Source organism: Morone saxatilis, unplaced genomic scaffold (genome assembly GCF_004916995.1).
Source record: "Morone saxatilis isolate NCDOM2014 unplaced genomic scaffold, NCSU_SB_2.0 Contig11, whole genome shotgun sequence".
Lineage (NCBI taxonomy): Eukaryota > Metazoa > Chordata > Actinopteri > Moronidae > Morone > Morone saxatilis.
The window spans coordinates 25,234,473-25,247,771 of record NW_023339663.1 but is presented as its reverse complement, the minus strand read 5'-3'; the positions used below and the strand labels follow the sequence as shown (position 1 = coordinate 25,247,771).

At 40.2% G+C, this 13,299-nt stretch overlaps 1 protein-coding gene across 1 annotated transcript in view; it reads right to left on the bottom strand.

Annotated features, from left to right (window-relative positions):
• Nucleotides 1-13,299, bottom strand: part of kif13ba (kinesin family member 13Ba) — a gene marked incomplete in the record, with an annotated part of 42,204 nt that overhangs the window by 14,367 nt on the left and 14,538 nt on the right. Inside the window, 15 exon segments of the mRNA XM_035651825.1 lie at nt 48-327; nt 421-611; nt 921-1,007; nt 1,169-1,299; nt 1,797-1,931; nt 2,049-2,159; nt 2,244-2,456; nt 2,574-2,685; nt 3,086-3,198; nt 7,271-7,405; nt 7,920-8,007; nt 8,919-9,099; nt 9,897-9,989; nt 10,090-10,150; nt 10,752-10,764. Coding sequence (XP_035507718.1) covers nt 48-327; nt 421-611; nt 921-1,007; nt 1,169-1,299; nt 1,797-1,931; nt 2,049-2,159; nt 2,244-2,456; nt 2,574-2,685; nt 3,086-3,198; nt 7,271-7,405; nt 7,920-8,007; nt 8,919-9,099; nt 9,897-9,989; nt 10,090-10,150; nt 10,752-10,764 — 1,944 coding nt within the window.

The window sequence follows — 13,299 nt, the reverse complement described above, 5'->3', positions numbered from 1 at the left end:
GCGCATTTCTATTCTTGGTACACATAAACACGGATAGACACTCCCACCTGTCCTCACTCCATTGCCTCAGTCTGCTCTGAGCACTAGTTGAATGACTCATCCCTCCCATACTGAGTCTCTCCAGGCTGCGGTAGTGAGACTGCTGTCCCGGACCTTGCTGGCCAGACGCCGACCCTCCAGATGGGCCTGTGGACAGACGGTCTGGGTTCAGCTTCTTGCGGAGCTGCTGGAGTTCCTGCTCGTACATTTGTCTCTGACGCTCCAGAGCAGAACGCTTCTCCTCTTCATGCTGCCTCTCCAGAGACTGAAGGACTGCTTGCATGGGGTCTGACAGGACAAAAGACAGGAGGAGTCAGAAAACACAGACAGGAGACTAAACTTAACAGATGATGCAGAATATGGATATTTCAGTCTCCTTACCATTGCTGCCGAGGGCCTTCATCATGACCTCTGTCTGGGCAAACTCATAGGAGAAGCTGACTTCACTGGACACTTCACTGGCGGTGTCCCCATCTGCATCCAGCTGCTCACTGCTGCCACTGTTCTTCATCACACCACCCTCGCCCTCCTCATCCTCAGCTCCGCGAGAGCGCCGCTTAGGCAGGTTGATCCTGCAGATAGGATGTCCAGTTAATTAACTATAATCTTTGGGAGCAGTTGGTTAATTTGCGGTAACATCATCACAGGTGATAAGGTAATATCTTAGATACATAAGAAAAACTGTTTAAATAAAAACTAAAATAAAATATGTTAAAATGAAGATTTAAAAAAATAAAATACATGTATATTTAAAGCATGTACAAATGATGTAAACTGATTATTTAAGGATATACTGAGTAATATTTTCTTATTTGAAAAAGTATGAAAAGTATGATCAAAAAAGAAAACATCATACAAATTTGGAATCGGTATAAAATTACCTAAAGAAATGGTTGTTTCCCCAGAGGATTCGATCACCGTGGTGAAGCTGCAGACCACTGGTTACTGGAGAACCATTAACACATGTCCTATAACACAAGACAGCAGTGACATTAGGGCTTACTGTTTCAAACTGATGGAACGATGTCTCCAGTGGTACAGGAACTTTTAATCGAGGCACTGTCGGTGCCATGTTTTATTCTTGTCACTCAGCCTGGTCTTTAGGGACTGTGATGTTGGTCTTCCTTACCTAGCATTGCGATGGGGGGTGAGGATGACGGCAGCATCTGCTGCAATGTCGATGACACAGTGCTCTGCCTGGATACCCATCCCACACAGCTGGATGTCCTGAGAGTCTGCTGAGCCCACCTTTGTGTGTTCCTGAGACACAACATTCCAGATGTTACTAGATGTTATCAGCTGAGAGTCGGACCAGTTAGTAAAGTAAAAGCCTACACGCAAGTGTGTGAGTGCAATTACAACTGACTTGACCTTTATTTGCCCCTGAAATTATTATCTTGATGAGACTTTATCTTTCCTAATTGAGCCAATCAAACAACAATTTTATTTTATTTGTTTTTTTTGTAAACGCTGCGCTTTCGAATTTAGCATAATTAAATAATTTCTGTCTTGAGGCTTCCCAACACACAAAACACAAGCACTCACTATCAGTCAGATGACAACAGACTCCTACTCAGCCAGTTAGTTATGAAAATGAAACTTCAGCTTCTATAAGTTTAAACAGTGCGCATTTATAAAGATTGTGATGACAGCAGAGTTGGGATGTTTAAAGAGCAATTGTATCGACAAGTAAAAACAGGGAAATTAAACAACAGGGTAATAAGTAAAGCATGATGTAAAGTAAAGTATGTGTGTACCTTCAGGTAGTACACCAGAAGTTCATTGAGGGCAGGATCAGCGTTAAGATTGACAAGAAAACTCTTATCATCGCCAACTTTAATCCCTGAAGACTGGAGAGAAATACCCAGACTCTCTAACTGCTTCTGACGCTCCTGCAAACACAGAGACAAAGATCGTATTTACACAGTGTACGATCTGATACTTTTAATTTGTGCTTGGGAGAAGTATCACGTAGAAAATCAAACTTCTACAAGTCTTGGGCGTCTTACCTGTGCAATCTCCTCAGTTTTGCGAAGCTTCTCCTCCCAGGTGATGGTCATCTCTTGAATCAACTTTTCAGACTCTTCCAGACGGTCTTTCAGCTCTGGAGCCTTCAAAGACTGGAAGGAAAAAAAAAGCAGATGAGTGCCAGGGAAAACATACATTTCCAAATGCTGATTTCTAAGATTTCGCAGATATCTCACCTCTGCCTGAGTCAGTTGTACTCGTAGTTTCTCTACTTCCTCTCTGAGCTCTCTGATGATGCGAGCGTTGGGGTCTTCGTTAACAACAGCATGGTTCACAATGTTCTTTGCTCGGTCTGCATAGCGCAGGGTCGATAGCGTCTCCTCATAGTTGTCTGCTGCTGGACTCACAGTTGCAACCATCGCCGTGCGGCTGTTGCCACCCAGACAGTCCTGGAGAAAGATGCAAGAAATGCAGGAAGAAGGTGATAGGAAAGGGGGAGAAATCACTGTCAAACAGCAGTGCTTAAGAGGAAAGTAAAGAACATGCACTGGAGAATATGTGTATACCTTCAGCAGCCATGTCAGAACAGAGTCTCTGTAAGGAACAAACTTGTTCTTGTTCTTGGCTGTTCCCTGTTCAGCTAGCGCCGAGATCACAAGGCCCAGTGTAGTGAGAGACCTGAAAAACACAAAAACACAGTCTATGTATCACCCTGTTCCTTTAGCGTGTGAATGTATCCATTTGTGTGTTGGGATGCTTCTAACAAAAAGCTTGTTTCAAAGATTTTTCCAGACACCTTTACTAAGTATTATACTACGCTTTAGGAGATTTTAATAGTATGTGCTTTATTTCACATCTACAGCTCTAAGTGCAAATGACCAAAAATGCGTCTCAAGAGTGTTACGACAACACTGTGGTTAGAAAAAAATGATTGCAATAGAAAGTGACACTGAATACATCTGTAAGACAGTTTAGGGTTTCGACTCGAATAAACAACCTGATTGGGAAAACAGATCACAAATCATGGGTTTGTGTGTGGGTTAAGTTTATGTATCTGTGTTGAACTGCTTTTGCGTACTTGTTGATGTTGCTTCCCTCCTTGAGTCGTTCACCTGCTGCTCCAGTCTTTGCTGCTCGCTCACTTCCTGCCAAGTCTACCAGACTTAACCGACTCACCTTCTCACCACTCGTCTACAGAGAAAGACAGAGAGAGAAAGTCTGATTAAAGTCTGATTATTGACAACTTGCATATTCCTTATTTAAACATGTGGCCCCCTACTATTCATTAACAAAACCCAGACTCCAAGATTTTGTGGATATTTGTTAAATTTTTCTGTCAACATTTTTGACCTTTGACGAGCTATTCACCTTGGTAAATTCTACACCAAAAATGAGCTTTGCACAAACTATGTTCTTCTTAATACTCATCATAAGTATTGTATTGAAAATTCTGCCATATTATTCACAATGTGTTAGATAAAAAACCCCTTCAGAATGACATATGGTATGCATGTTACTCAGTCATAGTCATAAATGCCACCACCATCAGGGAATTTTTTGTTTGTCTTGTTGTCAAATGCATCATACGACAGTCCAATACAAAAGTGGCAATACAGCCGGACATGGGCCGCTTCTCACTTCTGCCCTCTGCAAAATGCAACCAGCTTTTGTTCTCCTTCTTAATATGTGACGAACTACATCCTCATGAGGTCTGAAAAACACTGATGGCTCATTAATCACCATGGAGGCACTACATCAAGGCAATCCCAGCTGAGTTCCCGTCAGCTTTCAACTGAGCACTACTTTGATTTGCAAGCAAGACACCACAGAAATAAACAACAAGGCGTTTGGCTTTATCAGAAACCTCCCCTCATTATTGAGGTTTGAGTTTGTTTAGCTACAGATTATGATTTGGTCCACTCTTGTTCAGAGGACTTTCTCTACGCTGTCTCTGATTCTTGTGATTCTACGAACCAGGTGATGCAAAATGCTCTGTTAGACTTTCTCATCTTTCAGTCTGTTGTTGACAGGTTCCTTCTGTTTCCTGTTGCGGGCTGTTGAAGATGTGGATATCACATCGCCATCTGTACTGGTACAAATCCACTCCTGGCCAAGCGTGACAGATCAGTAGCTGACAAGGCTGAATGTGACACCTGATCTTCACCTGCCACACAGTGAAAGCAGCACATCAGCAGCTGCAGTCATTTGTCTGTCTACAGTGAACCTGTTCAACCATAGGACTTCTGTGAGCTAGGAAGTGTTCTGACAAAGCACAATGCACCATCATGCATCTAAGAAACAAGTGAAGTGCATTGTATTGTGCACATAAAGGCAACACTGCCTTGAGAAAGGGACAGGTCTGATCGTAAACATCTTAAAAAAGATTTTCATCACACATTCCACAACACATTAAAATCCCAGGTAAAGCAAACCCAAAACATGAAGTCCTGAAAAGACCCGGTCACGAGACTAACTGATTAGGATCAACCTCAACTGCACTGATACAGATCAGCCTGAGACCAGCACTGCTTCAAACCCCCCCCCCAGAGTCAAGCAAATTATTAAACAAACAAGAGATTTCTATCTGGAACACTGAGCAAATAAGATCCGAAAATAGACTAAAATCTTCTCCTCTTTTTTTTATTTATTTTTTTATAAATAGGGCCTGAGACTGTGAATACATACTGGAAAGCCAGATAGAGGAGGGCAAAGCTGGTGACTGAACACCAGCAGATACAATAGAAAATTATAACTTAGGGAAATTTAATAATCATGGCTCCTTAATGCAATAACCAATGACTAGACTGTACCAAACAGTGAAGGTCTCGTTACGTGCTGGTGTCAGACCTGGAAATAAACACCTGTGTTTTTCAATGTCTATGTCTCTGCCTCTGCAATTCTATTCTTTGGTCCTATTTTTAACATGTTGCCGGATGATTAAATAGTGAAAAGGAGGACATACCAGCCACTGCGGCATTTTTCTTGCTCAGTAAGAGATTCTGTAACCAGGACAGCTGATACCTGGATCAGTAATCTGATCATCAGGAAGGACATCAGCTCGCCAGCCTACTTGGCAGCAGCTTTAAGGTACCAGCACAGAACAGGTGTCAGGGCATCAACAGACACTACACATGGTAAGACAATGTAGCAGATGTCATCATTGGAAAACAAAACTGCATTATACTACAAGGTTACCAAAGCTTGACTGGATTTAGCAAGGAAGAGGAAGACTAATCAGCAAACAACTGAGAGTTGGTAGCAAATGGGGCCAAAGTTCAAACTGACTGAACTTTGATTGGAGTGTTTCGTTGACAAGTCTGAGCAGGGCACGTTTAGTAAAAGGAAATCCTGCAATGAGCTGGCGATTTTCAGAACCAGTCATCCAGCACAGGGGGATTTTGCTGTGTGTCACAGGTGGTGGTAGGCATAGGAGTTTTAGTTTTTTTTTTAACCTGTCCATTCATCACTGTGCCTCCACTCACAACACTGGCTGAGCCATTAGGGGGCACAGATGTGCTCCAATGATCCACAGGCAAGTCAGAATTTAACTAAACATTTGGCTGAAAAAAAAGGTACTTAACTTAAATAACATTTCTTTCTCTCAAGCGCAAATATTTAAAGAGCAATGGTAAAGTTCACATTTAGATGCATGTGCAATACTATATATTCATGCTATTAGTGGGCTTTCTGTAGGGGATTCTGGCAATAGAATAAAAAAGTACTACAACACAAAAACAACAAGCAACTTGTGTAGTGAAACTAAATGAAAGATTCAATTTGATTCAATTTTACATCATTATACATTAGAACAGAAGCATATAATTTAAGTGTAACCCTAAATCCAGTTATTTGAGTTAGTAAATGAATTGTACAATAATTTTAAGGCTGCAACTAATGATTATTTTCATTACCAATTAATCTAGTAATGTCTTATTTTGATTAACTGATTAATCTTTTACTCTATAATAAGCAGTTACTTGTTTTGTCTGACTAACACCAAAATACTGAATTCTATAATTCATATAAAACAGAGAGATGCTTGATAGACAACAGATGTTTAACAGATTATCAAAATAGTTACATTTTTCTGACAGTAGTCTAATCGTTGCTCTAAGTCACCAATATATATTTATATCATCACTTTCCCTCTTTTATAGATTTAGGAATGGGAAACACAAAATCAACAAAGATATGTGGTTCTTTACATGCACAGACCGTCCCCAGCTCTGCGGGCTACTGGATACTGTTTTTCCCTGCCTTGAAACATTGTTTGACGGTACAAGGATTAACTATTGTTTTAAAACATTAAAAGGTATTACGCAGCTCTGCCTGTCTTCCCTTGACTTCTTCTGTACTTTTAAAGCAGCATCTCTCATAACTGCCGAGTAACGCAAAGCAGCAAAAAGTAGAACATAAAGAATATAACTCCAATTTGACTAAAATGAGCTGACATCTGGTCTACTGGGGTTTGTAGTGGTCAAAGAAGAGTTCCCTGTGAGAAAGCAAACTAATTTGTCACTTCCTGTCCATTTAATTTTTTTTAGAATTAGAATTAGGAGACAATAAAATAAGGTAACAAAGACAATAAAGAACTGACTCATGCAGATACAGGACGCGTCGGCTAAGTGATTCACTCACTGACTACACAGACTAGCATTAGCGGTTTCCTTGATGAACCTACTGACTGACTGACTGAACAACTTAGTGACTGACTGGGTGTGCCTTGTAAACAGAGCAGGCTGTATCAACTGACAAACTCAAAGTCACACCTGTGAATTATTAACAGCTTATGCTGGTGGCAAGTTGGTCTGGAAATAAGAGCAAGGAGCAGGAGGGGCAAAGTGGGTCAATGAGGATGGAGAATTAGTAATTTAGGACTTTTCTTGGATTGTCTGGTCAGACAGCTGAGCAGACATCATTTTGTAACTACCCTTTTACCCGCCGGCTGCAGTGGTTGATTGATCGAGGATTAGAAATGACCACTGGAAAAAACATTAGTACATGTTCGCCTGTGTTTGTTAGAGGAAGCAGATTGACTATGGGTCGACAGAAGGTGAGAGAGGAAAGGCATTTAATGTCTAATGATGTGAAAACTAGGATGAAATAATAACGTACAGAAGGTACACCATGAAAAAGACACTGAGGAAAAATAATTATGATCTCATCTACTATTACAAGTTTCCCTTAAAAGTGGCTAACGCACACATTTGTGTGTGTTAAAACTCTGCCCTACTCCAGCCTGTGTATGTTTGTGATATCTTACCCCAGACTTCAAGTCTTTGAGTGTGTGTGTGAGGATGATGTTGAAGACAGCATGTGATCGACTGCTCTCCTCATTCATGTTGGTAGCAGCGACAGTCCGCGATTTATTCCCCTCTGACATTAGAACCTCAATGTCCTGTCAAAACAACAGTAATCAAACAATAAATAAAGAATAATACAATTTTATAATATTGATTCTCCATGCACAGTTACCTTTTAAGACTGAAGAATATTATACAGTACTATGTATTTGGTTGGAGATTCTATGTTTATATATTTAGTGACAACTTCAATTGGTGAAGTGTGTTCAAGTCTCCTAGAAAGCCAAACAAACTACAGAATGTGATTAATTCAGATTTTTATAACTAGCCCCTTTCCAGTGTGATTAGTGGGACTGCTAAGCAGACTGCAGCCATCATGTGACCAGCACTGTTGCAAATCCTCAAAGTCTAAAGATCAAAGTGAGAGGGAATGCAAGTAAGATGCTCTGCTCACATGTCTGCTGGACAGTGACACACTGGTCAGAGTGACTGCTACGGATGAGGCAGCCAGAATGTAAAATAGCGGTATCCAGTTAACGTCAGTGAACGAGTGTGTCAATAACCCTGGCTTAAAAGCAAACTAAAAACCACGATAGACGATATTTTTACCTTGTAGCTGGCCACAGCTAGTCGAGACAAGCCATCCACGTAGGGACCCAAAACTTTATGCTCCCTCACCCTCAGAGTTTGTCTGCCCCTGGACAGAAAACAAAAGCAGGTTTAAAATACAGCCAAACAACATGGTCACTCTTGGTAAAATACTATTCATCTGATGTATTAGCAGGAGTGGAAATATAGGCTCAGCTGATTCTGGACACCACTACAACCTTCCCCAGTTCATAGAGACTTTGTTAGCACTTAGCTCTCTGATCCTGATTCAAGCTTGCTTCAGGCTTGAGAACTTCATCATTCTCTGCTCCACAGCAAAGCCCATATGGCTGTCAGATGGTCTGCTTTTCTTTGGCCCATTTTACTGAGGTTAAAAGGTCAACTAGTGAGTGAAGGTCAAAGGTTAGGATGTCTGGGGCAGCAGACACAGGCCTGTGCTCCTGATTTACTGCTGACCTGCTGGACATGAACTGGACTCCATCAGTGACGGCAGGGCACAAGAGTGATCTTTTTAACTGCAGTCCACAGCAGCTGGTGGTACCAGGATCCACCAGTCACTTTCTCCATTCTACCAACTGACTTGAGATTATAACAAAAATGACTTTGGAGGGTTAGGGTTGTTCACCTAAACTAGGTGACTAGACTAGACTAGCTTGATGAGACTAACTATTCAGAGACAGACAATATCTACTAGAATTTGAGGTTGATGCCACAGTCCATGTACAGATTCAGCCCAAATATATCCCCAAGGCTTGCACTTGGTAATTAAATTGCCACCAGTGACTGCAACTTAACTGCAGCTTCACAGTAAAAGCCACAATCGTGTCTCCTCAGTGGAACAATTTTACTGGGAAGAATCTTCAAGAAGAACATTCTGTATACTACTAAAGTCTTGGACCAGTGAACATAAACAACTTACCAGAACCACTATGCCATATAGAGGGAAAGAAATGATCCTTCCTTTCATAAAAGGGTTAGAGGATTATGTTGAGGACATACCCTTTGGGATCAAGCAGATCTCGGACCTTCTCGTTGTAGATCTCCATGTAGGACACCTCAACAGTAAAGCTCTCCTGCTCCCGCTGCTCCATCTGGGTTCGATCAAACAAAGCACTGCACAGCCGGGGAATCAGACCAGGCTGGTCCCCTGAACCCATCATGGTGTATGACTTTCCTGAACCTGGTAACACATACAAACAATGTCAACGGGAACAGGTAATTTGTTGAAAAGTGAAAATGGCCTCTTTGTAACAGCTGACGTAAACACAAGTTGTTACTATTAAAACAACCTTATATACACAAAGTGGCCAGTTTATTAGGTACATCTATGCAATTTAATACAACAGTTCTACCTTTACAAAGTTTATAATGTTCAGTTTTTCTTCACATTGTGAAAAATGTGTGAATTCTATAACTATTTATTACTGAAGTAAAGGTGTTGTTGTACTAGACTGCACCATATTGATCTATTTCTTTCCTCCTTCCCATTTACATACATGATGAGTGCAGAATATTAGGAACACCTCTGAATATAATGTATTTCAGTAAAACACCATAAATTCATTCATTCAATTAACACCTTTGACAGTGCAAACAACTGGAACATTAGGGCACCATAAAAGTAAACTTTTACACTCATCCGTTTTAGTTAGTTTTGTTAACATTGTGCAGGTCTATTAGGCCTTTAAAGTTCTGCTTTTGGTTGAACACTGCATGCTTTAAGTGCTTTAAGCTTTGGTATTTTGTTCATGCTGGAGAGAAAAGAGGCTGTTCAACCTTCCTGCCACAACATAGCCACAAGGACACTCCTTTCTGAATCATTATATGAAAACCTTCAGGGCACTATATTAATGAGGGCAAAGAGAAATTGTTCATATATTTTTTTTTAACTCCTGTAGCTATGTAACAAGCTCTGTTATAAAAATATATTCACATCATCTTGACCCCACAATAGTGAGGCGTCTCATGGTACATTACCAGTTTGTCCATAGGCAAAGATACAGGCATTGTAGCCCTGGAAGGCGTTGCGGAGAAGACTTTCCCCAAGGCACTGGAAGACCACCTCCTGACCTGAAGACACACACACAAGTCATTTGAATATTTTGTTTGGCATTTTAATGATGAAATTTTAAGTTTTAATAATGTGAAATGGAACTGTAATTAAACTAACCTGCAAATTTTTCCTTATCGGTCTCGTCCATGGACCAGAAACAGTAATCATAGGCAAAAACCTAGGAAGATAAAACAGTGGCAGTATGAGACACACAAACGATAGTACATGGTCAATTAACATAGCAATATTACAATATTAAGCAATATTAGAATGTAGTTAAATAAAAAATTATTACATGACATATGGTTTAGATATTACCTATATTACCAGTTACTAATGTTTGTTCAATTAGCTCTAAATTGAGGAACAAAGTTAGATACAAAGGACTTTTTAAATCACTCAACATACACAAACATAGTGGAGTTTAAGTGTCATGTGGTTAATGTAGCACTATGGGAACATTTCAGATGACAGAAAGAAAAGTGCTTCTTGGGAAATACTGATATGCAATAAAGTGAACAGCACAGCCAGATACATGTTCAAACGTTTCCAAGCAATAAGTACTCCTAGAGGGTTAAAAGTTAATAAATTAAACAAAACTCTTCTGGCAAAAACGCCTCTACAGACATTACTTTGTATCACTGCCTGTACGGTTGCACACACACACACTCCAAACTGAGCCAAAGAAATACAGCGGCTCCTTTGTTTTACACAGAGATGATTCACAAGCATGTAATTTTGTTAAAAGTGTCTCTGCGTTTGTGTGTGTGCGCCTTTACCTTGGATTGACTCCTGATGATGTTGGGAGGGTCAAGGTCCACGGCAGCATGTGGAGAGATAGGAAGATGACATTTAGTGCACATGTTAGTGAGGATGCAGTATGGCTTTAGTGCTTCAGGTTTCATCTGTTCCAAATCAAGAATGGGAATAATTTATCTAGCTATCTGTCTATCACTGTTTTTCAATAATTATTGTGTGTCCCTCTAACTAGAAAAGAGAGGCAGAGAGTCAGAAAAAGAAATAAAGACATGGGTAAAGAGAGACAGAAACATAGGCAGAGCCAGAGCCACTGGCCTCAGGCGTTCCTTGTCCTTTTCACAAATCACTTTAGCACACATCTGATTCTAAATCAGCCTTGTGTGTAGCTTGTTTACATGTTGTTTGTCACATGTCAAACCAACGTCTCAGGGGATTTGGTGTATCTGTAGATGTCAGGGTTGGCAGTGCATTATCTCTAGGGCTTGTGAAAGCATAAAAAAAAAATCTCTGGGACTGGGTGAATTGTTTGGATGGGAATATCTGTGTGTTAGCATGTGTGTGTGAGTGGGGGAATGAGTGGCGGAGGGGGTTGAGGTAGTGTGTGGTGGAGTCAGATGGTGGCGTAAAGGGGTTACTGGGTTGAGGTCACGCTCAGAAATGAACAGGGACAAGTGGGAAATGCCTCTGAAAGTAAATAAACACAAAAAACTAAAAGAAAAGAAAGAGGGGTTGGCCCCAATATCTGTCTGATCTTTAACAGAAAAACTCAGTCAATACATATGCAAACAGAAGAGAGTCACTCCATCGGGCTATCTCTGCCTAAGAGGGATGTCTGAACATCCAGACCATCTATTTTAACAAGCCATGAACATTCAGTATGGAGCTACACTTAAAACAAATGCTACAGCTTATCAAGAACCCAGCAGAGTTTTCTTTACCAGCAGCTAGAGAAAAGGTGATGGAGGTTAACCCTGAAATAAGCTAAAACTTAGAAACTTTAAATTAATGTTTTAGAAAATAAACATTTATAAAGTCTTCTTAACTACTGAATATAGTAAATAAATACTACATAATACATGATTTTCTGTTTATCTTCAGTACAAAGAAAACAAAGAATCGCACACAACTGAATTTGTATGCATGTAGTTTGTATGTTTTCACTGAGAGAAAATATGCTGTTTCCCAGCATTAAGGGAGCAGTGAGTAAGATTTAGTGGCATGTAGCCGTGTAGCTGCAGATTATGACCCTCTCGCCTTACCCCCCCATTCCATGAATGTAGGATAAACGGTGGCCATGAAAGAAATGGTCCTATCTAGAACCAGTTTAGTTTGTCCATTCTGGGATACTGTAGAAACATGGCAGTTCAACGTGGTAAACTCCACAGAAGAGGACCTGCTCCCTCTGTAGATAAAAACAGCTCCTTCTAGGTTAAGAAAACACAATAATTTGTATTTTCAAGTGATTATCCACTAATGAAAACATACCTATGAATATTCTATAACATTTCTGCTAATAGAGCCTCATAAATGTTACACACATGACCTTTAACATTGCAGCTCTTTGGCCATTTCAGTATTTTCACCTCATTAGACACAGTATTTGCTTTTGATCTCTAACCGAAAGATGCAACGGCACAGATCTTGCTATTATAGATCACGCTGATCAGATCTGAAACATCTCAATTACTGTGTGGTGCTTAAAGAGCACAGGTTGGAACCCAGCACCAACAATTATTAACCCTCCATTCATTTCAACATCTTTAATACTTGGCACTGAGTCATTGAACGGTCATCAACTTATTCTGCTGCCAAGCTCGGCATCAATATGATGTTAATATTCCAATCTGGGTGGATGACAATAAACAAGAGTGATATTAGCTCAACACAAACACTGATACATTTTAACTGTGCCTTGGAAATCTGGTCAGTTGTCTCTATTTTGACACTTCACCATTTAAAGTTAACATCATCACGATTTTTATGATAATTCAGGGTTCATGAACGATATCTGACCAATACTTTTAAATCTAGGTTTGAGTAAAGTAGCCTGCCACTCAGTAAAAGATCTGTTAGCATGTAATCAATAGGAAAAAATAGTAACACTCACTGGAGGTGGATTTTGTTAGTTTCAAACTTCAAATATGATATGAGCCAAAATAGATACTCCTAATGTATTGCAAAATGAGAATAGAAAGGAATTTTTTTTTTTATAAAATTGACATGCTGTCTTGTGATTGTGAAGTGACTACGGTCATTACAGTATTAACTTCAGCCATTTGGTAGGCACTTTAATCAAAAGGGCTTACAGCAATATGACAACTGGACTGGCAGTCCCTGAGGGAACAGAATCCGTAACCCTGGCAGTCTTGTTCTTCCCATTAACTCATGAATTTCTCTCATTCTCTCAAATCCATATCCTGTCAGATGTTTCTATAAAACATTTTCTCCCAAGTGTAAAAAAAGTTATGCACTCCTCTGTTGTGTTCTTCCTCATTACAGGCGACTATTCGTCTTCCTCCTCCATCTGTGCACCCACAGGGTGGGGGCAGCTGTCAATCAGCTAGATGA